This window comes from Periplaneta americana, chromosome 3 (genome assembly GCF_040183065.1).
Source record: "Periplaneta americana isolate PAMFEO1 chromosome 3, P.americana_PAMFEO1_priV1, whole genome shotgun sequence".
In the NCBI taxonomy this organism is placed as follows: domain Eukaryota; kingdom Metazoa; phylum Arthropoda; class Insecta; order Blattodea; family Blattidae; genus Periplaneta; species Periplaneta americana.
The window spans coordinates 76,677,156-76,704,720 of NC_091119.1; the positions used below are offsets into that span (position 1 = coordinate 76,677,156).

General features: G+C 35.3%; 2 protein-coding genes and 1 long non-coding RNA gene across 3 annotated transcripts; 1 reads left to right on the forward strand and 2 right to left on the reverse strand.

Annotated features, from left to right (window-relative positions):
- Positions 1-795: 795 nt before the first annotated feature.
- LOC138697116 (uncharacterized) lies at positions 796-3,923 on the reverse strand. The gene is made up of 2 exons (XR_011331524.1): positions 1,503-3,923; positions 796-1,410 (listed from the first exon to the last, which is right to left on the reverse strand). It is a non-coding gene; the product is annotated as an uncharacterized lncRNA (long non-coding RNA).
- An 18,756-nt stretch (positions 3,924-22,679) lies between these two features.
- On the forward strand, positions 22,680-25,214 carry LOC138697118 (transcription factor Adf-1-like). Its single transcript, XM_069822706.1, has 2 exons — positions 22,680-22,787; positions 24,173-25,214. Exons 1-2 carry the CDS (start codon positions 22,709-22,711, stop codon positions 24,997-24,999), a joined length of 906 nt encoding a protein of 301 aa, XP_069678807.1. The 5' UTR covers positions 22,680-22,708; the 3' UTR covers positions 25,000-25,214.
- LOC138697117 (putative nuclease HARBI1) lies at positions 22,815-25,536 on the reverse strand. Its single transcript, XM_069822704.1, has 2 exons — positions 25,202-25,536; positions 22,815-24,056 (listed from the first exon to the last, which is right to left on the reverse strand). The coding sequence occupies exons 1-2, from the start codon at positions 25,534-25,536 to the stop codon at positions 23,150-23,152; spliced, it is 1,242 nt and encodes a 413-aa protein (XP_069678805.1). The 3' UTR covers positions 22,815-23,149.
- Between the last annotated feature and the right edge of the window lie 2,029 nt (positions 25,537-27,565).

A 27,565-nucleotide genomic window follows, 5' to 3' on the forward strand; every position in this document is an offset into this window, starting at 1 on the left:
TTAGTTCTACGTTTTTTGGTTTTCGTTGTGTTTTCACTGGTCCTTGTTGCTGACAGAAATTCCTGAAGACTTCGTCTCCATTGTTCTCCAGTTTCATCTGGAGTCGAAGTTCATGAAGTCAAGGCAGGAATTCTCTTTAACACCTGCTGCCTATCAATGGGATGAATGCCGCAGCCCTAAACCCTGATTTTAGGTTAGAGGAAATAACATTATCTTGGTTCAGTTCCTCAAGGACTTTCCTTAGAAGAGTAGGAAATCGGTCTTTTGGCAAGGTTCCTCTATTCTTCTGCTTCCAGGCACTTAAAATCTCTCTCCATTTCCCTTTCAAAGGCCTAAAAAAAAGGCCACATCGAGGGGCTGGGTTAAGTGGGTGCTGTTTGGAGGTAGCAGGATGAACCTAATGTTGTTGTTCTTGCACTCCTGCAGTATGCTTACTGAAATGTGGCTACTTAAATTATCCCCAGTTAATATCTTTACATCTTCTTTTGGCAGTTATTTAAAATACTGAGGGCTATTGTTTGGAACCACTCTTCAAATATCATTTCGTTGAACCACCTAGATTTACTTATAGCATAACGGCAACCTGGTGGCCCTCCTTATTGCCAGGTGCATTTTCAGCATCGTGTAACATTTTCCAAAGGTAATTTGCCGACTAAAGTAGCCACTGATTAATCGGCGTCTCTGAATCCCGTAAAAGTAACCTGGCTATAACCAGGGCTAGTTTAGAACGCTCGTAGCATGGGCTAGTGTGATGTCTATGAATAGGAAATCTTTTGTACTTTTTTATAAAATGAATTTTTATTTTTTAATTTATTTTCAGCTTATACCTTTATCAAATATACATATCTGGAACAGTATATTATAGTCTTGATACACATTCATTATTAGTTAAATAAGAAATAGAATCCAAACTCACATTTTTTATGTTAAAAATGGGGAATGTCCGTATATATTGCATTATTGAAGACTGAATGTTGTTTAATTGTTAGAAATCACATTAACTATATGAACTTAGCATGGAATGAAATTAATTTTCTTATCAATTCTGTAATGCTTGGGAAAAGTGGCATAAGTCAATCTCCACAAAAATTTTTATTAGTTTATTGACAACTTACGGAACATCTGATCGCTTGGGAAAAGATACATAAGTATTTTCCCATTAGAATAATACATGCAGAAGAAAACCAAATTGACATTAACTGTGTGAAGACAGTTTTTTTTCCTTCTAATGTAAAATTAACATTTTTGACTTGTGTCACTTTTCCCGAGCACTACAGAATTAACATCACATTTTTCACACGGATCAATCCTTTCTCGGCAATTTCTTATAGAATCCTCTTGCTTCCTCTCCACAGAATTTTTTCAGTTGTTGAAGATCCTTGTACTTCTCCTTTGAAACTAGTAATGGACCTAAAAAGAGAAGAACAGAACGAAATATTAAGAGCATGAAATGTTTGCAATAAATATTCTCGTTTTTATTTCAACAAAAAACTTTCATTTACCTTTGTATGTTTTTTCTGGTAAGATGAACTCTCTGCAATGTGAAGAAGCAACTTGCACTACACTCTCCTCCCATGTTCCATTACAGGTGGTCCTATACTTCAAAAATCTAGTATGTAGTCGGTCTGCAACAATTTCCTTCACTGATCGTGTTACGAAGGACACTTGCGAAGATATTTCTTCTCCAGAAGTGCTGACCAGTTTCGAACAAGCCTTTGGTCCACCTGTGTTAGGTACTGTGAAAGGACAAGGTTTTTATCTTGCTGATTGTAGTTACTGGATCCAGTCGTCTGGCAGTTCAGTTCTTTTATGCTGATTAACTAGCCTAAAATTTTTATCGCACTCTAAATATGAGTCACCATGTATTGAAAAAGTTATTTTGATTGAGTGTAATCTGTTAGTGTGATGCACAATGTAATGCATTAGTCTAGAATGTGTCCAATTCTTGTTTTGGCCACAAGCTGAATCACAAGATATCGAACATTTTGATTCATATGGCACATGATGAAGTGATGCAAAAATGAACATACTTCATTTGCACCTTTATTAGCAATGGTTTCGTCATAAGCATAAAAAATTACTATTTAGTGATAGAATGTGAATGTTAAAACTGTAAAATCCAAGCTGTCTGCGATAATATGCATCATTCGACGTAACATTAGGTAGATTCAAATTTTTTTGATAGTCCATAGCTATTGCCTCCCGTTCCGAACATTTTTCTCTGTTTATTCGAGCTGCTCTTTTCCTTTTATAGAAAACATCAGCCTTCAATTTATGGATTCTGTTGGCTGTGGTAAGATCCTGTATTTTCTTCTCAACTAATTTAAGTTCATTATCAGACACTGGAACATTAAGTAATTTTTTCTTCAGAGATTCAACTTCTGTTACAAACTCATCACATACACTACAGGTGTCAGTTCTGGGATAACCAAACTTTATGTTAAATTTTTCATTAAATATTGGAATAAACTTCTGATAAGAAACATTCAGATTTGGAGAAGTAATTATGCATCTTAGTCACATTCAAATTCTCTGAAAGATATATGCGTTTGGAATCATGTAAACTATAACGACTCTTTCTCCCTTTATATGATGAAATATGATCACACACACAGCTTTCAACGTATCCTCACTTAGACGATTTTTTCTGTTTTTGTGGCTACCTCGGCGATCTTTGGGTGAGACTTCTTCTTTCAAGTACCTCTGAATTACTTCTCGCCTCTTCTTGGTAATTCCATTGCTGCATATAGGGACTTCAATCACTGCATCCTCCTTCTTAATCCGTACCTTGTAACCATAAGAATTGTGAAATATAGCATCTTCCTCAGGTTTCCTAGATCTTCTGCGTTTTATTGAGTTTACTGCAATAAGTCAACTAAGATACGAATTTTGTTCATTGTGTGTTCACTTGTTGAAATTTTTAATAATCAGGTCTCTGTCAACTTTCGGTGTAACTTGAAAGCACTTATATCTTACACATTTACAATCCTCACCAGTCTCATTGCTCTGAGCTAGGAGTTTTTTTTTTACCGTCAATTAATCTACCCAGTCTAAGTCGTTTCTTCGCTTGTGTAGATTTTGCCTGGCTTTTCTCACTACTGGAAGATATTTTTCACAAACTTCTACGTTGAAATTTAATAGCTCTGTAATACTTTGGGAGCAGACGTCACCCATTCCGAGCCAATACCAGTGACTCGTTCATTGTGGGTAACCTGAATGTAATAATCTTGGCCTGTTGCTATGCTAACAACGGTTGAGTTGCCAAACTTACAATTTCCATGTGGCGAGTGCTTAATAGCTCTCTTGGCGACATTTATTGTCCACACAATGTTAGCATTGGTACGGTTCGTCTTTGATTCTCTGTCGATTTTTGTATTGTTTTTTTTTTACCTTCGCGTCAATTGTCAATGAGTGCTTTAACATCAGTCATCTTAACGTCAATTGCTATATTTCTTCAGCTGACAGCGTGGTAGTCCATATTTGCAACATAGCGCTGTAGTTCCAAGCTCGGCCGCTGAACTGTCATGTCCAACGAGTTAGAAATAGGAGACTATAGAGTGGTCATGTTGTCCTGTACAGCGCTCTTTGCGGTGCCACAGCGAAACACGGCAGATCTGAGCTAAGCGTCCACCTTTGTAAAAATTCGTCTGCTTACAATGTTGTATACCGGAGGTAAGAAGTACAAAAAAACGAAGAAAAAACATGCATGTTGTGTGTCCTGCATATAACTGCAATGTCAAAAGGAAAAAGACAACTGATATATCATATTTCATCCTAGATCATATATATAACAGATAACTCCTCGCTACGTTAAAATCGGCAGCACTTTGAAGAGAACAACCGCCAAGATCGCCACCCGTCCGCCGTAAACGAACACGAGATGGCAGCACAGTCGCTAATGCGATTTAAATGGGAATTATGACGTGCCTATAAGCCCGACATATCTGTTACATATATGATCTAGGATTTCATGTAAATTTTATGAAGTTAAGTCCATAGTTTTGTTAATTAGCAGCATTTTTTTTCATGCATAAATGTGTAACAACGCCCGGCATAAACAAAATAAATGGTTCACTGGTAATGTACTTAAACTAAATACGGATAAAACCAATACAATTCCGTTTCAGACCCAGTGAAAAACAAATAGCAATACAATATTAAAAATGTATTTCGACACCGGCATCCTTTATTTCTGCTCCTTCTGTCCTTACTGCTTATACAAGAAGACGATGAGCTGTAGCTTATAAGAAGTAGGCCTATTTCGAAGACAAACGATTAATCAAATAAATGGTTCACTAGTAATAAAGTTAAACTAAATACGGATAAAACCGCTACAATTCCGTTTCAAACCTAGTAATAGCAATCAAATATTAAAATTGTATTTCGACACTCGCATCCAAAATAACGCAAAACTCTGGGGTAGGTCGTATTGTTGTTAGTATTTTGACTGGAAGGACATGAAAGAACATAATTGAGCACCCACGTTCAATAATGGGGTAAGTATGAATACATTTCGTAACTACTTACCCCATTATTGTACGTGGGTGCTCAATTATACACTAATAATTATCTATGGTGCCACAGCCGTTGAAAGGCTCAGACAGACCAGCCGGCTGTTGGCCTCACGTTCACTTTTCAATAATAATTATACTTTACTGTAACAAAAAAACTGAAAGCGTGTTTTGTTATGTTTCACCCACGTTACAAGCTTGGAGGTAAACGTTGTTTACTACAGATAGGGCCTACTTTCATTCTATATCTTATGTTATAGTAAATAGTTTTGCAACGTGTAGAGACTGGGAAAACAACTTAACAAAATCATCCGAATCATACTCGTTCCTTTTATAGGCAATCTTGCAGGTCGCATTTAAAAGAACCTAGGAATATTAACATTTTCTTCAGTATATTTGCTAGGACATCTTGTCATACTACATGACAATTTTGCTTAGGTTATTCTTTTAAGCATTCCTTCTAGGAATAGCTCAAGTGTTTTAAATTTAGCGTACATAAGTTTGGATTAAGTTCCTAGCACGTATTTGACGAAATACTAGATTTTTCCACTTCAGTTCAACTGATTTATGCAAACGAAATTAAGACAGATGACGATTCAAATGTCAGTTATCACCACGCCCACTTTGTTTTGGGCGCATAAGTTCATTACCGACAGTAGTTCAATTTTCTTCAAACATGGCGGCGCAATGACCACTCTATATCTTTCTCTTTCTAACTCGTTGGTCATGTCCAAGAGGAGTAGAAATTCTACTCCTCTTGGTCATGTCCCATCTTTCAGAAAAACGAGTATAGACTGTGTTTTTAGCAACGAGATAGAAAGAGAAGAATGTAGAGTGGCCATGTTGTCCTGTACAGCGCTCTTTGCGGTGCCACCGCGAAACACGGCAGATCTGAACCACAGTCTAATACAAGCCCCTACAGTCTCGGCTGCGCGAAACGAGGAAACCGGGGCAAATTGAACGCTGCGCTTGCCGCCATATTGTTGGAGAGCAGACAAATAATAGCAGTGCGTAAATCACGCAATTTAACGCTGTGATGATCTAAAATTGACATATTATGGCCATTTTCGACGTTTAACGTAACATTAGGACGAAATAAACATATTCAAAGTTTCATTGATATGTGTTAGAACATTAAAGAAAAGAAAATACGTATGCAGCTATTTATAGAAAACATACTGATACATCCATAAATAAGCCTACACAATACACATTATAGATTGTATAATTTTACGATAATCAGCAAATTGTTAGGTTTCAGAGAATCTAAAATTATATTAACATATTAACTCTTAGATCACAAGACATAAATATATGCACCTTGATTACACAAGTTTTTGTTATAATCAAATTCCTAAGTGAAATAAATATGCGATAATCAGTATAGACTTGTTAAGTTTTAGAGAATCAAAAATAAATTATATTACCGATACTTTTAGACCACAGGACATAGGTAATCTGGCAAAATATAATATGCGAAGGTAGCCAAATTCCATTGAATTCATTCTTCAATTAATAAAGGGAATGCTATCAATTATAAAAAGTATCGGTACCTAATACATTGCAAACAATAGGTAACGTGAAGACCTAAAAACTAAACAATCACTTTATGCAAGATAAAAAAAACCACATACTTTTTATGTGTGGATTTTTTACATATTGTATTTTTATTTTAAATAAATAAAATAGATATATTATCATTGCTTGCGGAGTGATGGTACATAATTTTTATGCACATATGCAATATCAATAAGATACCATTCCTTGCTTTTGTTAATAAAATATATCCGGCAAAATGTAAAAGAGTTATTTATAGGTGAACTCTGAATCATAAATTCACAAAGGAGGCTTAGCTATTATAGCTATTTATTTAGTTATTATCTGTATATTTATTTATCCATATATGGATCTTGAATGAAAGTTTATTATCTTGCAGATAAATTCATTTACATAATAAAAACAAAAAGTTATCTTTCCACTAATGTTTTAACATCTGATGTGTAAGTCTAAATAATTCACTCAGTGGGATTTCTCTACAGTCTGATATACCTGTACTAACAATTAAGTATTCTTTATTGTCGTAAACTACTGATTGATTTTTAATGATATTGATATTGTAACAACAGAGATAATATTATATCGTACCTTTTGCAAATAGCTTGGAAAATTAAACAGGGATGGTATTATCGCCGCGCTCTCATGGTTAACATTCGGCAGGTCTTTGGGCGGCCTCATGCGTTCGGCAGGTCTTTGAAATTTAATTGTATTATTGTTTTCAATTTCTTGTGTCGCCGCTCCAATCACTCGCCTCAATTTCAACAATGCAACCAATAAGCTGCTTCAATTATTATTAAATGACACTTACTTGTCTAATCCACGTAGACTAAACCCGAGGTTGCAATGTCTTGTGCTGAGGACGAACATTAAGGTACGCGATTAAAATTTATTATTAAAGAGTTATTATTAAGAGTTAAGAAAGCCAACGTACTCGTATATGAAGTAATAATAATAATAATAATAATAATAATAATAATAATATTAATAATAATAATAATAATAATAATAATAATAATAGCCATTTAACAATATAACAAACTAGTGCTTATTCTTATCGAGAAAGTAGACGTGACAACGTGACGCTTAGAGTGAAACCTACAGAGCAACACTCGGTCGGCAAAATTATTTTTTTAAACCACACCGCACGTTATTGTATGATGCCGACATGTTAAGCATGAGTCCGCGGCGATAATAGATCATCTTTCAAAATTATATTGCCATTACCTTCACACTATTCACTAAAAACACCCGAGACAAAACAAAGGACAAGTATGACAATCGTGTTTACCGCTCTATTTCTACCAGTAGCATGGCGGCGTAAACATGCGCAGACTGGTTTCAATTTTAGACAGCACACCAGCGCTCTGTGTGAGTCTAGTATACTATTATAACGTCTTTGGTCTAATACATACAGTCCCGCAACTTCAACAATTTTTTGCCAACATTCGCGACACTAGCGCCCAAGCGGCAGGCAAGGCACTGGTCATAGGGTTGATACAATCTCGTTCAGCCAGCACGTGCTTTAAAGGGATGCGAGATGTTATAATAACGTTTTAATCATGCGTCGGAATAAAGGCAATGTTTGCAATGCCGAAAATTGCAGTAACAACAAGTTTAGAACTCCGAATTTGTCGTTCTTCAGATTCCCTAAAGATCAAGAGAAAATCAGTCATAACCAATAATCCACGCTGTAGGTAGCCTACGTATTATGTTCTATAAAACATTTATTAGTTATCAGTTACGTATTTGTATGTGAGGAAGGAGAGTTTAATTTAAAAAAAAAAAAGTAAATACCTGTTACAGTATATTATTCTTCTGCAGAGATCATATGTGTAAATGTGTAACCATTCCGATTTTGGATAATGTATCTACAGTTTCTAATGCAAATAATTCCATAATATTTGTATTCGTGTTTTTTTTTTCTTTATATTTTTCAAAAGTTGAATATTATATTGCATGCAAGTAGGGATCATGGTGTTAATTTTTCAAGAATTCATGGATTATTGTAATCCTTTTGCAAAATATTCACTTCTTGAATAAATCCAGACAGTGTCGATAAATTTCTGATATGTTGATGTAGATTCATGTGGCAGGCGTATTAAGTTCTCAAGAAATAAAAGAGAGTTTTTAAATTTAATATAAAGGCAGTCTTTTCTGTAATAATTTGCATGACTGTTATTGGTGTTGATTTTACATTCCCAGTAATTATTTAACGGCTTAAATAATCACTGGGAATGTAAAATCAACACCAATTCAGAGCAGAAGTGGTGTAAGTCAAAATTAAGTAATGGGGTTTAAAGTAAAAATTCTGTAAAGTACAGCGCAAAGTAGCAATTAATATATTCATCGTGCTGTTCACCCGACTACTAATAGTTTAAATAAATTCACTATTAACTGCTACTTTGCGCTGTATTTTACAGAATGTTTACTTTAACCCTCATTATCCATTTTTGACTTACACCACTTCTGCTCTGAAAATAAAATTAGGCCTACATTTTCTGAGTTAATATAAGTTACAATTTTTTCAACAAAATTGTGTGTTCATTTATTTGTTCTCACCTATGTCATATTAACAGTAAATGCATCTAAATTACGTATTATACAGGTAGGATAAGTTAAAATTAAGCTTATGTGTGAAAACTGGAAATGTAATGTAAAATGCGGTAAACTTGCTATAAAAATTTAAACCATAATATCAGCACTATTTGTGACTCAAAATAATAAAGGAAATACCAGTGCTTAAGAAATGAAAAATAATGAACTTCATATATCAATATCTGTCATATTAAGGTTTAAATCCTCCCCTTTTTTATTTTCAAGTTTACCTCAGTTTGCGGTATGGAAAATAGTTAATTTCTCAGGAAATAGGGAGAGGAGTTCACCACGCGATGTGCCCTACGAGCTATGCCCTACAATTTTGAAGCTATTAATTTTGACTCTTCTCACAGGAAATATAGAGTTCCAATGATTCATAAATATATTCAGGAATTATTTAAATTAACCGTCCACGTACGAACAATTATATTATTTCAAATCATGATACGTGATCAGGGCCAAGATTCAGTTGTAAGGAGCAGAAAGAATTACGTTTATTCCCAGCTTCTGAAACTTGTAGATTAATTGCGTGTGAAATTCTTCTAGGATTCATAAGTAAAATTAATAACAACCATATACACTTACTGTATAGCATAAAAATATAAAATAAATTACGCAAAACCCGTTTTATGATATCTTATCGTATGTCGTGTGCACACTTTTAACTTGCCTGCCGCTAGAGGGCTACTGTCGCGCCAGCTGTCAAATGTTGGCATATTTTATACGTATGAGTTGCGTGACTGTATGTATTAGACTGTGTCTGAACTAAGCGCCCACCTTTGTAAAAATTCGTCTGCTTACAATGTTGTATAACGGAGGTAAGGACTACAAAAAAAAAAACAAAGAAAAACATTACTGTTGTGTGTGCTGCATATAACTGCAATGTCAAAAGGAAAAAGACAACTGATATATCATATTTCATGTAAATTTTAAGAAGTTAAGTCCATAATTTTGTTAATTAGCAGCATTTTTTTTTCATGCATAAATGTGTAACAACTCCCGGCATAAACAAAATAAATAGTTCACTGGTAATGTACTTAAATTAAATACGGATAAAACCGCTACAATTCCGTTTCAGACCCAGTGAAAAACAAACACCAATACAATATTAAAATTGTATTTCGACACCGGCATCCTTTATTACTGCACCTTCTGTCCTTACTGCTTATAGAAGACAATGAGCTGTAGCTTTTAAAAAGTAGGCCTATTTCGAAGACAAACGATTAATCAAATAAATGGTTCACTAGTAATAAAGTTAAACTAAGTACGGATAAAACCACTACAATTCCGTTTCAAACCCAGTAATAGCAATCAAATATTAAAATTGTATTTCGACACTCGCATCCAAAATAACGCAAAACTCTGGGGCAGGTCATATTGTTGTTAGTATTTTGGCTGGAAAGACATGAAAGAACATAATTAAGCACCCACGTGCAATAATGGGGTAAGTATGAATACAGTATATTTCGTAACTACTGTACTTACCCCATTATTATACGTGGGTGCTTAATTATACACTAATAATAATCTGTGGTGCCACAGCCCTTGAAAGGCTCAGACAGACCAGACGGCTGTTGGGCTCACATTCACATTTTGATAATTATACCAGGGTTGCCAGATAAAGGAATCGGAACCGTCGTACTAATGAAAATTGTCGTACATTTCTCAATTTCCCAATGTATTTCTAGTCCACTGCTGTGGAGTAATGGTTAGCATGTCTGACTGTGAAACGAGCGGGCCGGCGTTTAAATCCTGGATGAGACGAGTTATTTGGTTAAGGTTGTTTCCGGGTTTTCCCTCAACCCATTAAGAGCAAATACTAGGTAACTTTCGGCGCTGGAGTCATTTCGCTGGCACTATCACCTTCATGTCATTACGCAGTTGACAATTAATCGCAAAATAAACCTATGTATAACCTATTTGTCGGACAAACAAGGAAGTTAATAATATTAAACTCGTATTACTTTGATATAACCACGCCGTAATACGTGAAATAACCTATTGCTCAAGATGACAATAACAATAAATTTTATTTCGAATTAAAAATACTGCTAATTATTGTTCACATCAACAGTGACATTCAGCATTGAAACAAATCACCACCCATTTCTTCATCATCAACACTGTTATCGCTGTAAGACGTGCACGATGACGCTTGGTTAGAAACAACTTTGTTATACCACAGTCTACTATATACAGTCGCGAAGCTCAATATGTAGTAAAAATGCAAACATGGGTAGTTGCCCACCACTAGAATCGCTACTATCGCCTCATCATCGCAGATCTCTCTCCTAGCAGCCGACAAAATATGTTACACTTTCGTTGTCGTGTTCTTTTGGAAAAAATTAACACCTTCCATTACTGAAATATTAAATGCATAAAGTTAATTTATTATTTTAATGAATGCATATTAAATTCCACCATAAACTCGAAGATACCTGCAAGAAATAAGTTAATATAATTTTTGTTTGTGCAAAACGAACTGAAATTTACTATAATAGCTTCACTCATTCAATATTATAGCGATAGCGATAATTAACTATGAAACCAATAAATATTAATTTGCATTTCTCTTTGCAACAATAATAATGGACATATGAATTAATGGAGTAACTTACGTGTACCGGTACTTGTATTGTATGCTTACGTAGTTAACAAAGTGGGATGAGGTTAAGCAATAATAATCATACCAGAATTGGAAATAAGACGTGATCAATAAATTTTATTGTAACAGACTTTTTCTACCTCTCTAGTAAAGCAACAAATAAAAATAACAACAAAATTAACAGCTATAATTAAAAACACATCCTTTGAAGAAAAAAGTAGGCCTAAGCAACAATAATCCCACCAGAATTGAAAGTAAAACGTGATCAATAAATTTCATTAAAACAAACTTAATTTTTCTACGTCTTTAGTAAAATAACACATAAAAATAATAACAAAATTAATAGCTACAATTAAAAATATATCCCCTGAAAAAAAAAGTAGCCCTAACCTTTATTTCTCTGGAAATTTAGCAGCCTAAGTGACAGAACTTTAACCGGTATCTAATGTCCTTTCGGTTAGACTGAAACATTTCATTGTGAAATTTAAGGATATAATGTATTCTAACAGTCACAAAGAACTTCGTGGAAATCCAGGAACCTTTCTGAATCTTTCGGAAATCGGGAAAAGGATAACTCTGGCCTCTTTCTCTTATTGTTGCTACAATTTATAGCACTACAAACGTCTCCTCCTTGTCCCATATTATTATTCCAATTATTATATTTTAGCCATTAACATTTTCATTATAACCAATACGAACATTTCACAAGCATCAATGTGAAATACGCAACGAGCTAGCACTCGATAGAAATGCGACACAGTCCAAAGTCGACCATGGACAGTCTATTGTTTCTAGTTGCTAACCGCTTGGAGCGCTTTATCACGAGATTTGCAAAAAAAAAACACCTCAAGCTTCGCGACTGTATATAGTAAACTATGGTTATACAGTATTTTAAAGTCAGCAGAAATTTGATTTTTGGCCGGCGCGGCGGCAGATAGGCTATTCTATTATCAATAAATGCGGCGGCTAAAAATTATATCAAATTAATTCATCTACAGTCGACTCAAACCCAACACCTCTATAATGTCAGCACGTTTAGACTTTTTAATGCTACTGCGGTACTGTTTAATTGATAAAAGACTTGCTTTGTAGAACAAACAAAGATGTTAATAAAATTAAACTCTTATTACTTTGTTATAACCGCGCCGTATATGTGAAACCTAGAGTTCAAGATAACAAATTGAGAAATAAATTAATGACAAGACAGGCAAATCACCCATTTCATTTGGTCTACCGAAGTCCATGGCCATTAACGGGAGCTATTGCAGCAATAGTAACATTAACAGGTATAATTAAATTTCACCAATACAATCAAGAATTATGACTTGCATGGCAAGCATAGTTACGAGATCGATTTTCAAAGCATTTCTCCCCCCTTTAAAACATGTTTCTTTCATATTAGTCCAGACATAATAAATGAAGAAAACTTGTCTAAAAGGAACGAATTTACCATCAATTTTAATTCAATTATAAACCAACATTATAAGTTCCCAATTATTTTTTCCCTTTAGTGAAATAGTCGTACAAAATTGCGTACGACATAGAATGCGGTCGTACTTCGTACAATTAGTCAAAATAGTCGTATGCCTACGACTATAGTCGTACGTATGGTAACCCTGAATTATACTCTACTGTAACAAAAAAAACTGAAAGCGTGTTTGGTCATGTTTTACCCAAGTTACAAGCTTGGCGGTAAAGGTTGTTTACTACAGTTAGGGCCTACTTTCATTCTATATCTTATGGTATAATAAATAGTATTGCAACGTGTAGAGACTGGGAAAACAATTTAATAAAATCATCCGTATCATACTCGTTCATTTTATAGGCAATCTTGCAGGTCGCATTTAAAAGAACCTAGGAATATTAACATTTTCTTCAGTATATTTGTTAGGACTTCTTGTCATACTACATGACAATTTTGCTTAGGTTATTCTTTTAAGCATTCCTTCTAGGAATAGCTCAGGTGTTTTAAATTTAGCGTACATAAGTTTAGATTAAGTTCCTAACACATATTTGACGAAATACTAGGTTTTTCCACTTCAGTTTAACTGATTTATGCAAACGAAATTTGGCTCTACTGCAGTATTTGTCCCGCTATGCTGTAACATCTGAAGGAGTGCCAACACATTTCTAGTGCTTTTTGCGCTACCAACCTTAACTCATCTGCCTCCACTGTAACGAAAATTGTTACTTATGCCAATCTTCCTCTCGATAAAAACCTAATGCAGGTCGAACAGAGAGTACAAGACGCGCAAAGAGTGTAAAATACTGTTGTCTTATTACAAAGATTATGTTTGTAGTAGGTAGGAACGGTTCATCTATGGAACCGCCAACATAGGAACCAATTAAGGCCGAATTCGAGCCCCGAAAATATATAATTCATCATTATAGGTATTAAAAATTACAGGAAAAGTCCAAAAACATGTACACGCAATGCTCCACTTCCGCGAAATTACAGTCTGTAGTCTGGATTCAATGACGGCATTATATCCTGGGTTTGAGCTCCGAAAATGTATAATTCTTTATTAGAGACATAAAAAATTGCAGGAAAAATCTAAAAACTTGTATAGACAATTCACATCTTCCGCCAAATTACAGTCTCTTGTTTGGACAAAGTGACGGCAATATTTTCTGAGTTCGAATACCGAAAGTGTAGGCTATAATTGTTTATTAGAGGCATAAAAATTTCCAGGAAAAATCTAAAAACTTGTATACACACTGCTCGACCTCCACCAAATTACAGTCTGTAGTTTGGACCCAGTGACGGCATTATTTCCTGGGTCTGAGCCCCGAAAACTTATAATTTTTTATTAAAGGAATAAAACAGTTCAGGAAAAACTAAAAACTAGTATACACAATGCAAATCATCCGCCACATTACAGTCTGTAGTTTTAACCCAATGACGGAATTACTTCCTGAGTTCGAGTCCTGAAAATGTATAATTGCTTATTGTAGGAATAAAGAATTGCAGGAAAAATCTAAACTTGTATACATAATGAACCCCCTCCGTTTAATATCGGACTGTAGTTTGAACCTAGTGAGCGTGTTATCTCCTTAGTTCGAGCCCCTCAAAATTAAAATTCATTAATGTGGGTATGAAGGATTTGCTGGAAAATCTAAATCTAAAAAAACCTTACATATTGAACCCCTTCCGCTAAATTTCACTCATCACTGTCTTCTCAGTCATTGTTTTATACTCACTCTTTTCTTTCCTTCATGAACTGAACTTTGAGATGAGACAGAGTGGACAGAGGGAAGGCAGAGGGCAGAGAAGGCACAAAAATGACAGAGTGAACTGAGTGTACAGAGAGTGGACTGAGAGTACAGAAAGTGGACTGTGAGTAGGCCTACAGAGAGTGGAATGAAAGGACAGGCAGTGGACTGAGAGAACAGAAAGTGGTCTGAGAGGAAAGAGAGTAGACTGAGAGGATAGATGGAGCACTGTGGGGTAGCGAGGGAACTAAAAGAAAAGAGAGGGACCAGAGAGTGAACTGAGAGAAGAGAGAGTGGACAGAGAGGATAGAGTTGACTGAGAGAACAGAGAGTGTACTGAGAGCACAGAGTGTGGACTCAGAGGACAGAGTGAAGACAGAGAGTGGACTGATAGGACATAGAGTGAACAGAGAGTGATCTGAGAGAATAAGGAAGGGACAGAGAGTAGACTGAGGTGACAGAGAGTGGACTGAGAGAACAGAGTGGGGTGAAAAACTGAGAGTGGAATGAGTGTACAGCAGAGTCCTGCAGACTGGCCCTCCGCGCAGCACTGTCAGTCCTAATGCTTAAGCAGCCCAGCCCACCCAAGACCAACACTGCTTGGCGCGGCCGCTTCGTAGCCCATCACGCTGGGTTACGCAGCCCAGCTTAGCCCACCGCACTCCTCAGTGCGGTGACGTCATCCCACCAGTTGATTGCATTCTATTCCTTTCCTGCTTGCGCTTGGCGTGTGGCATAAGCATACAGGACACAGTACAAAATTAAAAAAATTTCCACTGCTGTCGAACACAGATTTAAAAACTGTCCCTATGGTACTTTTTGAAATTTTCATCCGACTTTGTATTTTTAAACTTTCTAGCAGCGATTTTCTCCTTCACTACTTTTTATCTAGAGAGATTGTATTTTAGAAAGTATGCTTTCACGGCCGGTATCTGTGATGATTTTCCGGGCTGCTATTACACTATCAAAGTTTTTTGCAAAGATATTTTCATAAAATATATATTATACAATGTATGACAGTGTAATGAGTTTTCTTTTGTAAAAGTTCCTTTGATAAAAGATCTTTTATTAAATGTAAGTGCAGCTTGTTATCTTTGATAAAAGATTTCTATAGCTTGAAACAAATATGGCGGAACGCAAATATTACTAGATTGTTGCTACCACAAAAATTCTGATATCGGAGTATGAAGCAAATAAAATGTAAATAAATAATATTTATAATATAATATTAATATTATTAGGGCAAATCCGGAAATGCATATAGAGTGTTAGTTGGGAGGCCGGAGGGAAAAAGATCTTTGGGGAGGCCGAGACGTAGATGGGAGGATAATATTAAAATGGATTTGAGGAAAGTGGGATATTATGATAGAGACTGGATTAATCTTGCACAGGATAGGGACCGATGGCGGGGTTATGTAGGGCGGCAATGAACCTGCGGGTTCGTTAAAAACCATTTGTAAGTAAATAATATTTTATAATAATTTGTATAACTTTTCAAGTCCTCTCATTGTAGCTCTTTCAATAAGTTTAGATGTATACCCCTCTTATCACGTCTTACAATCCATGGTTTAAGCCCTGGCCAGATATTTATTCATGGTGTTATAAACTTAACGCGTAAATAACAGTGTAAACAAATCGTAAACTTAACGCGTAAATATTAGTATCAACAAATCCACGGAACGCGTGTTCATTGTTGTGGAACAAATGTTAGGAGAGATTTGTTCCTAATTTTAGGTCATGTTTGATAAAATCTTCTGAAAAGATTTCATGTAGTGTAATATAGGCCTACCCCAAATCCTATCTTTTATCAAAGATCTTTGATGTAATATTTTAGCATAATATTCTTTGTCAAAGAATTTTGATAGTGTAATAGCAGCCTCACAGAGACTGTATTTTCTTTGCGATGCACCATTATTTGAACTCATCTTGAAAAACAGAAATCATGTTTGAAACAGTAGCTGATTGTTGATCGAACCATACACACAAGCACAAACCCGCGCCAACTGAATTCATAAGTAACTGATAGCGGAAGCTTGGGCTCATGCTTTGATACAAACAAGTCCACCGCACTAAACCGCTCCACAAGCAGTCCACCGCGAACCGTGCGGTGGTGCAGGGCGACGGCACGGGCTAGTTCTGTGCAACACTGCTCAGCCCGTTGCGGTCAGTGGAGGGGAAGCCCGTGGATTTGGACAAATGTGTACGACTCTGGTGTACAGTGAGTGAACTGTATCCTCTCAGTCCACTCTCTGGTCTCTCAGTCTACTCACCATCCTCGCTCTCCACCTTCTTGTCACTCAGTTCAGTCTCTGTTCCCTCTGTTCTCTTAGCTTACTCCCTATCCCACAGTGCCCTATCTATCCTCCCAGGCTCCTCTCTGTCCTCTCAGTCCACTATCTTCTCTCAGTTCACTCTCTGTACTCTCAGATCATTCTCTGTCCTCTCAATCCACTCTCTGTACTCTAATTCCAGTCTCTGTTCTCTCAGTCCTTGCAAAAGTTTCTACAGCTATAGGACATTTGTCACAACGTTATATCAACATGCCAACAACACCTAAAGGAACGGCAAGGGTTAAGCACGGATTTTATACGATTTGGCGCTTTCCTACCTATATAAATGCAATTGACTGAACACATGTGAAAAATACAATCACCAGGTGGAGGAGATGCAGAAATCTTCAGAAATCGAAAGGAATTTTTTTTTTTTCAATTAATGTGCAAACTGTGTCTGATTCTTCCTTGTTGATTCGAGACATTGTAGCTAGGTGGCCAGGCTCATCTCATGACTCACATATTTTTAATTCTTCAATAATTAAGAGGCGATTTAAAGATGGAGAATTTGGTGCAGCCATTCTAGTTGGAGATAGTGGATATGCTGTACAAAATTATCTCATTACACCACTGACAATTACACACACGCCAGAGGAACAACTTTTTCAGGAGGCCATCATAAGGACTAGAAATCCAGTAGAGAGAGCTATGGGGTATAGAAAAGAAGATTTCCTGTTTTAGCTACTGGAATCAGACTAAAATTGGACAGAATTCAAATTGTAATTGCGGCAACAGCTATTTTACACAATATAGCTTGCAATGAGAATGAAAATATACCTCCTGTTACTGATGACCAGTTGGATGCCATTAACGCTGTGCATAACTTCCCTCAAGCAGCTAACAACCACCCAAATGTAGCAGAAAATAATGTCAGGCGAAACCACCTTATCCATCAGTACTTCCATGATTTGTTGGTGAACCAGTGAAGGAAGAGATTAAATTAACATAAAATAAGTTTCATTCACTGCAGTACATGTAACATTGTTTATTATTCATGTTAAACTTGATTATTTTCAAAAGTATATTATAACTTCACTTCACTGGAAATTAAGCATTACCAGCACCTTATCCATCAGTACGTTCATGACTAAAATTTGTTTGTGAATCAGTGAAAGAAAGGGATGAAATTAACATAAAGTAAGTTTCATTCACGGTAGTACATGTAACATTGTTTATTATTCATGTTAAACTTGGATATTTTTAAAAGTACATATTATAACTTTACTTTACTGAAAATTAAGCAGTACCAGTAACTTACACCATAATTATTAAGCCTAAAATTGTTATTTTTTTTTAATCTGACTTATTATCTTGTGTGGTGTAGCTTTAGATGCAACACAGCCTCCATAATATAGAATCTAATGATGATTTAACTGTAACTGTGTTGTATAAAATATTATTACTGATACACAAACATTTTAACACATTATAGTGTAGTCACAATTTATGTAAAAATTCCACTTTATTTTAATTACGCAGTGATGTTACAAGTTGATATATACCTGCATTTGTATCAAAATTATATGAATGTCGGATTTCAATGCCAGAACGTAACTAATTACTTGAAATATGCAGTGTGTTTATTTTATAACATATAAGAAATTAGCTGGAGGGAATATACTGTCACATTATGTTCAGGTCTATTAAAATAATTAGAAATGAAACTAACAATTGATTTATGAACATTTTGATGTCATGTTATAATTAGACTTAGGCCTACTGTTTTTTTCTTATGTATTATTACTATATTATAAATAAGCCATATATAAATTATGTGATAGGTGATAACATGCAATAAATTTCGTTTTTCAATTGGAATTAAGTTAAACTACCTACTGATTAACTTGTTATTCAATTACTTAAGAAGCTACATAAATTTAAATATCTTCTGTTTTAAGTAGCATGATAACCTGACGTGATATGTTGATTATGGTATTATTAATACAGTAAATGATATAAACCAAATGATTTTATGAAAATATCAAAATGACATCATAACATATTAGGACCACTAAAAACCACTACAAAACTGAAGTTATCAATACAGTCTTTAAATATATAAGTTACTGGTACCTAAAGTGATTTAATACGTTAGATTAAATTTTTTAATTTAAATAAAAAAGAACATATAGACTTGAACAAAATAAACACCATAACTACATCAAAATCTTGTGATTTCAGTTAGCTGTTTGTTTTAAGGTCGAATTCCCTATTCCTAACATCAAGTTCAAGAATTCTTCTTTTCATCTCAAGATCAAACTCCTTATTTTTTATATAAAGTTCTGTGAGTTTCATCTTCACTGTATGTTCTTCTTTCATAATATATATTACCGGTACTTTAAATTCATGCTCCATCCTTTGGAATTGAATTTGATCCTCTATTGCTTGTTTTTGTAACTGCAGAACTTGTTTTTCTTGCCATAATGCCATAAGTTTCTTTCCTGCCAATGAACTGTCTTGTGATGGTCTTTTCTTCTTTACTAGGAGTGGAGTGGAAGTAGGTTTCCTTAGATCCCTAATACTGAATTGACTGCTACATGGAATGGCTTCTACTTCATTAATTTGTATATTATCCTGAGATACTATTATATTGGTATATCTTCAGTTACCTGATCAGTGGGATTTGAATCGTCACCTGCGACAAATGCTTGGGATTCAGAAGCTACAGACTTGTATAGATTCACAGATGAAAAGGGAATTACATTGGAATTTTGAATCGATTGGATTTGAGGAGGAAATTGTGCTTTTCCAATGTTTGCAGATGGGTGCTCCACAGATGCGAGTAGTGATGACTGGCCAGTACAATCTGAGTCACATACAGATGGTAGCCCCTCAAGTTCTATTCTGCCAATAATCTCTTTTATTTTAATATAAGTTATTATTAAGTTCGGTTGATTTGGGTCTCCACTTGCACCTATGTGTATTTTTTATCTTCGGAAAATCTCCTTTTACAGGTGTTTTTGAGGTTTTCATACTTCCCCTTTAATATCTTTCAATCTCTTACCGTACTACAATTCCACAATTTCATTGAAACTTTCTGCTAGCTCTTGCCAAGCTTTTTCTGTCTTTTAAAGATATACTATCGGTTTTCTTACATTCTAATATATCTTTCTTTGTACTAACTAAAGAGAGCAGTAAATCAATTTCTACTGGACTAAAATTCTTACTTTTTTTTTCCTGAACTCTCCATTTCTGAACACAGGACCTTACAGTGTACATTAATCAGCTTATGAAAATCTGATCAAAATTCATAATGGACGATGAACCAATCATACAGTGCAACCAACCGTTTACTGAAATAAAAATAATACAAGAAGATGACACCTATTATGAATATTTATGGGTTTAGGTCACTGGAAAACTGGACAGAGCAAATGTTGGCACCCTAACCTCTTTCTTTAACTTCATCCATTCTATCACCAAACAAAAATTTGAAACAATAATTGTGCCAATTCACCAAACAAAAGGCTGTTTTTATTACATTATTTATAAATATTCATTTTTATTGAGCATGTATTTAACAATTATTTCAACATCCTACCTTAAAATACTTTCTCTTGCTCTGGGTATTTGCCCATTCTAGCCAATTATGAACTAGGGCCTGTCAATATTACATAAATAGATTAGGTCACATACTACAATGTTAAAAATAAAAGCAATTTCCCTTAGAATTATCAAGATCCTGGGTACATCAGGTAGGCCTAAGTTAGTGGGTTATCGAACACATTAAAAAGCTGGAAGTTGTCTTCTTGAAATTAATTAAGATTGATTTTCGGAGGGAAAGGGATAAACTAACGGAAATTAATTTTTATATTAAAATGGATCCACATATGCCATCAGATAATGCACATTAACACAAGACACAAGTTATTATACGATCTTGCCTATCAGAGAAAAGTGGAATCGAGAATGCTTTCCAATAAATTCAAGAAAACTACTGATTAAATGATAGACAACACTTCACATGGATATAAATGATTTATTTATGTGTGAAACTAGCAGATGCATTCCTTCTTTATTTGCGTTGATATGATTATAGGATTAATTCTCTGTAAACAGCTATAACATCGTCTTCTGTGGCTGACATGTTGACGCCCCATCAGTAATCAATAGAGTTGGGTCGATTCGTGAACGAATCGTTCATTCGAACGACTAATAATAAAGCAGTGTTGCCAACCTGAACACGAGCGAGTCGGCTACAAACATCCCGAAATTCAGCTACAAAAACTGAAATTAAGCTACGCTCAAAACTTGGAGAATTTGCGTATATGTTGTTCAATGTGCTGCGTTTAATGATGATTTCATTGCCCATTATATTAGTTTAATAAAAATAATTCGAAAGAACTACGAATATAATAATAATAATAATAATAATAATAATAATAATAATAATAATTATTATTATTATTATTATTATTATTATTATTATTATTAATGGGGTTGTTAATGTTAATATTTATAATAATCATTATTATTTCTTACAAACCGAAAAATCAATACATAGGCCTAAGCATCAACACACTTCTATAGATTTAGTAAAGCGTTGCCCAACCCAATCTACAAACCATGCAGCAATATAAAAAAGGGAAAGTATTTATTAACTCACCTAATGAAATCCAGTTGATCCCTCTGATAACACTTGCTAACATAAGTATACAAAAAAAGTCACAGTGCCCATGTGTTTATACATATTTGTCTACGTATTTATAGGTACATACTACAGTTATTGAGTAATAAATAGAATCGACGATCAATGTTATGATGTTTACAATGTTTTAGACAACGTGTCGCAGCAAGTGGACAATGGGATAGATATGCGTGGGAAGGGCCAGTTTTTAAAATCTAAGAGGCTTAAGTTTCATTGTTATTTTGAAGTCGGAATACGGTTCTTTTTGCGGAGTAGGCGACCCCTAATAAAAACTCCGCTGTGTGCCGGGAAGTTCACAAGCAGAGGAACTGTCAGGTTACTGGTTTACTTTTGTTGGGTAGGCGACCCCTAATAAACCCCCTGACGGGTGTCTGCAAATTCACGAGTACAGAAATTGTCTGTTAGGTTAATAGGCGCTATTCACATAATAGGAAATAAAACTGAAAATAGCAATGCTATCCTTGCCATAAATGCGGGTCGCATTGTTCAGAATTCAATCTGTGACACAAAGTTTCTACCGGTATGTTTTCGTAATTCTAATGAGGAAGTGAGGAAATTCTGGTGGGTATTAGTATGAGAAAATAAATTTGTTAAAAGAAAGTGTTTACACATAAAATTTGAGTATTCACAGATGGTCGCTCCATCGAATCTCAATTCGGCTACATTTTGACATTCGGCTACGACCATTCTGCTACAAGCTACATGACTAAAAATTAAGCTACGTTTAGCCGAATTCGGCTACGGTTGGCAACGCTGTAATAAAGAATCGTAAGAATCGATTCGTGGTATCAACGAATCGTCGTTCAAAAGAATCGTAACGAATCGTCGTTCAAAAGAATCGTAACGAATCGTCATTCAAAAGAATATTAAGGAATCGGCATGGTATCGTAACCCACGATTCTATTCGTTGTTTGATGAGGCGGATTTTCCTAGCAGCGCACATTTTGCGTTACGTACGACGTAACACGTGGAGCGTAATACGCTGCAGACTCAGACAACAAAAAATGATTGAAGTGTTTTGTAAGGATGCGCAGTACGTTGTGCGCCAGCGTAATGCGCTTGGCGCAGTAAACCAACTCGAACTAGAGGAGTCTAGTACGTCGTGCGCTGCGTAATAGAGAAGTTGTGTTCGGTTTTTTGTTCCATACATATTGTTTCTTTAACAATGGCGCCACCTTCAGTTCGATTCTCAGCCGCAGAAGACAAACAGCTGATTGAGATGGTTGCTGGACATCCTGTTTTATGGAATATGATGGAAGTAGAGTTCAAGAATACCTTAAAGAAGGACTTAATTTGGAAGGAGATTGGAAACATGGTGAATAAGTCAGGTAACTTATTTTATGAATGAAGTAGCCTATAATTTTAATTCACATCAATATATTTTATGTAATTATAATCAGAAAAAGTTTGGATAATTTGCGGCTCTTTGAGTGAATGTATTATTTTTAAGTTATTATTATAGTCGTTAGAATTTTAGAAAATATCTTACATTTTGAAGTACATTGAATTGAAATTTCTAGAATGCAATCTTATTACATATCAACGACCCAATCTTTCAACAGCTAACTTATATCTAAATTTGAACTAGAATAATTACATTATTAATGAACAACAAAATAAAGAAACACATGAGAAAATTAAATTTGCCATTATTTAAAATTACTTTTACAAACAATGCACTCATTCATGTTCATTTTCTTTTGTTTCTTTTACTCGAGGCTTTAGTTTTGAAATATTTACCGTTGAAATATTCAGTAAATCTGCTTCTGACTTTGAAACCTTCAGATTTTGCGAAACCGCCAGTCCCAGCTAAGGGAATCATGTTGTCCGCTGGAAGTTCATCAATTATGGCTTGTGTCTCTCCATCACATGGAGGTTTAGCAATATAGTCATCCCTCAGTAAATTGTGCAGACAGCAGCAGACTGTAACTATCAAATCTACAGTTTCAGGCTCGACATTTATAGGCGTGAAAAAATTTCTGAACGTAGAACACATAATGCCAAATGCGTTTTCAGAAACTCTTCTAGCTTTGCTCAATTGATTGCTCTCTTCATCTTCCAATATTTGTCGTCTGCAGTAAGGTTTCATGATATGTTTATCTAATCTGAAGGCTTCATCACCTAGTATGACATGGGGCAACAAAATGTTTGATTGCTGTAAAATTCGTGGTGGTGGAAATATTGACCCCATTTTTACCAGCTGACCCATTTCAGATTTATTAAAACTCCCAGCATCCCCTTCCTTTCCGTAGGAACCGACATCGACGACAAGAAACTTATAGTTAGCATCTACCATAGCGAGAAGGACTATTGAGAAGTAGCCTTTGTAGTTGTAGAATAAAGTCCCTGTTTGGTTAGGTGCTACAATTCTCACATGCTTCCCATCGAGTGCTGCAACAACATTAGGAAAATCCCAGCGATCCCAGAATTCTTCTGCCTTTGTCTCCCAATCAATTTTATTAGGGTTAGGTAAAAATCTTGGTAGCAGTTTTCTTTTGAGCGCCTGAAGTACTTGTGGTACGAATGTGGAGATACTAGAAGGAGATATGCGGTATGAAAATGCCAGTGAATGAAATGACTCCCCAGTTGCAAGAAATCTGGAAAGGAAAGAAAAAATTAAATAGGAAATTTTCCAATGGAAAGCATTAATTTATGTACCGTATATTTTATGTGAAAATCCTCGTACATATAACTTGTTTTTTTTTTCTTTTAGATGGACAATGCAAAATGCGATGGAAAAGTATTAGGGACCATTACAAGAGACAGCGGAAACAAGAAAAGAATACAGGAACAGGGTCCGCTGCTACGAAGAAAAGGGCATCATATTGGGATAGACTAAGATTCCTTGATACAGTGGAAGATGAACGAGAAAGTTTTTCTAATACGCAAACTGAAAGCGGAAACAGTAATGAAACCCTGGAAGAAACGATTTGTGGTCTTGCTTCCGAAGCAACGGATGATCCATTAACTTACGATTCGTATGCTACGAGCACAGGACATGAATCTGAAAATCAAGAAAAAAGAAAGAAAGAAAATTTACCAGAACGTTCAACTTGCCAGACGCCTGAGACAAAAACCAAAAAAGTCAGAAAGAACAACATTGTGAACTTACTTAATGAAAGAAAACAAGAGCGACTACAGACCAGAGAATACTTGGGAAAAATTATGAAGCCTGAAGCAGAAGACGAAACTGATCTCTTCTTCAGAACCATGGCTGCGACTGTGAAAAAATTTGATCCTGAAGTCAGAACTGAAGCAAAAATGAAAATTTTTAGTCTTGTGACTGAAATGGAAGTCCGCAGTTACAGATCTAGACGTGTGGGAAATGCTTCCACATTTGATTCGGAGAACTCCAGGCCAAGCTCAAACGCATCCTACAACTCGAACTGCAGCACTGGTGAGTCGTCAGCAGCAGGCTTGCAGTCACAGTATTCACCCAGCACAACTTTTGAGTCATCTACATGTGACAACAATACAATGTTTACAAACTCAAATGTAGAATGTTCTGAAGATATGAGTGGATATTTTTGGAAATTTTGAACTTAAATGTGTTATGTATAAGATTAATAAATAAACTTGGCCTATGTAGTTGTACGAAAAATGCAAAATTCATTTTAAAAATATATAAGCTATAGCTATACAATATACAGGCTGATTCATTATTACGTGTAAATACTTTGTGTGTGTACTGTAGAGGTGAAATAATTAATCATTATGTATGTACACCATTCCTAATACATACCTCAGAGTTAGAGCAAGTTTTTCGGCTGGTGAGATAGGCCTTTTCACTCTATTGCATGGTTTTGTAGACAAATCATCTTGAATGAGGTTCACAAGGAAATAGAACTGTTCTCGGGTGAATCTGAAATATGCTTTAAATTTCACTTCATCGTCTAGTAGGTGTTTTTCGATCAGTATTCTGAAAACTCCCTCCTCTTCTCTACATAAAAATACTTCACTAACAGACTTCCTAATGCAATAATGATGAACCAGGTAATCAATTTCTTCTTCTACAGCCTCAAAGTCAAGTAACACCAATAACGAACACAGTTTTTTCCGTTTTAATGCACAACTCATTTTGAAGTTCAGTTCATACTCTTCATACAATCACAGCTGTTGAGAGTCTGCGACATCTGCTGCGTTTTTTCGAAGTTTCTAGGAGAACACAGTACGCAGCGCAATGAGTAATGCGTTTTACGTTGGCGTTTTACGTTATACGCGACATAAAAAGTGCGCTGCTAGGAAAACCCCGCTTCCTGTCAACGGACATTTCTGAACCGTGTCGAATGCTCCCGAGCGAGAGTGAAATCAAAATATGTACTGCATTTGTTAAGTATGGAAAATAATGAACACAAACCTGAAATTTGCATAGTTAAATAGAGATGTAATGCAAAAAATGTACTTCATAATAAGGTTTAGTTGATAAATTATAATTTAGAGACATTATCTTGGGTAATTTTGTAGACTAATGGAGGTCATACTGAATGGTTCCAGCCAATGAGAAAGAGACAATCCAATGTCTCGCCTTTATGCCATCTATGAGAGAGATGTAGAACGTTTTTGTTCTACGCGTGGTTTGCAAAGGAAAGTGTCTTGCGACGATTCAAAAGAATAGTTGGAATCGCAGACTGGGAAGAATCGTGAACTCGTTGACGATTCAAAAGAATAGTTGGAATCGCAGACTGAGAAGAATCGTGAACGAATCGTTAGAATCGATTCGTAATGTGTGATTGAATCGTTGGAATCGACTTCTGAAAAAGAATCGCGTTGCCCAACTCTAGTAATCAAGTTATTGTTCAGTGTAGCCAACACATGAGAAGGCATGAGCATCTAGTGCCAACGCTAGTTTAAACGAGTGGGCTGCCAGATATTTATGGAGAAAATGGAAGCATGTTTAAACTGAATAGTAAAGTTGAACGGGTTTAATTTATCCCAAGTTTAACTAACTTTGGAGAAAACGGCCCTAAACGATGCAATATAACTGCCGCCATTTGTTATGTTGAGTCTCAGCTATTGTGAAATGTACCTGCTAAAACGGTTTAAGCACAGTCTACTATATAGTAGACTGTGGTTTAAGTACATGTTACAACGAGATAGAAAGAGAGAGATACTTTCTAACTCGTTGACATGTTACCACAGTCTAAGACATACAGTCACGAGACTTCAACACTTTTTCTGCCAACATTCGCGACACTAGCGCCCAAGCGGCAGGCAAGGCACTGGCCATAGTCTCGTTCAGCCAGCACGTGCTTTAAAGGGATGCGAGATGTTATAATAACGTTTTAATCATGCGTCGGAATAAACGCAATGTGTGCAATAACGGAAATTGCAGTAACAAGTTTAAATCTCCGAATTTGTCGTTCTTCAGATTCCCTAAAGACCAAGAGAAAATCATAACTCAGGAATAACCAATAATCCACGTTGTAGGTAGCCTACGTATTGTATTCTATAAAACATCTATTAGTTATCAGTTACCTATTTGTATGTCAGGAAGGAGAGTTTAAATAAAAACAAAGTAAATACATGTTACAGTATATTATTTTTTTGTAGAAATCATATGTGTAAATGTGTAACCATTCCGATTTTGGATAATGTATCTACAGTTTTTAATGCAAGTAATTCCATACTTTTTGTATTCGTGTTTTTTTTCTATATATTTTTCAAAAGTTGAACGTTATATTGCATTCAAGTAGGGATCATGGTGTTAATTTTTCAAGAATTCATGGAATATTTTAATCCTTTTGCAAAATATTCACTTCTTGAATAAATCCAGACTGTGTCGATAGATTTCTGATGTGTTGGTGTAGATTCATGTGGCAGACGTATTAAGTTCTCAAGAAATAAAAGAGCCTTTTTAAATTTAATATAAAAAGCAATCTTTTCTGTAATAATTTGTATGACTGTTATTGGTGTTGATTTTACATTCCCAGTGATTATTTGAGCTGTTCAGAGCAGAAGTGGTGTAAGTCAAAATTAGGTAATGAGATATAAAGTAAATATTCTGTAAAATACAGCGCAAAGTAGCAATTAATATATCCTTCGTGCTATTCACTGACTACTAATAGTTTAAATAAATGCAATATTAATTGCTAATTTGCGCTGTATT

What these genes read in the sequence shown, in the direction of transcription:
- LOC138697118 (XM_069822706.1), top strand. Translation starts at nt 22,709, where the DNA reads ATGATGGAAGTAGAGTTCAAGAATACCTTAAAGAAGGACTTAATTTGG. An exon ending in AAACATGGTGAATAAGTCAG is followed by an intron (nt 22,788 to 24,172) that starts GTAACTTATTTT and finishes TTTTTCTTTTAG; the next exon opens with ATGGACAATGCAAAATGCGA.
- LOC138697117 (XM_069822704.1), bottom strand. Translation starts at nt 25,536, where the DNA reads ATGAGTTGTGCATTAAAACGGAAAAAACTGTGTTCGTTATTGGTGTTA. An exon ending in AAACTTGCTCTAACTCTGAG is followed by an intron (nt 24,057 to 25,201) that starts GTATGTATTAGG and finishes TTTCCTTTCCAG; the next exon opens with ATTTCTTGCAACTGGGGAGT.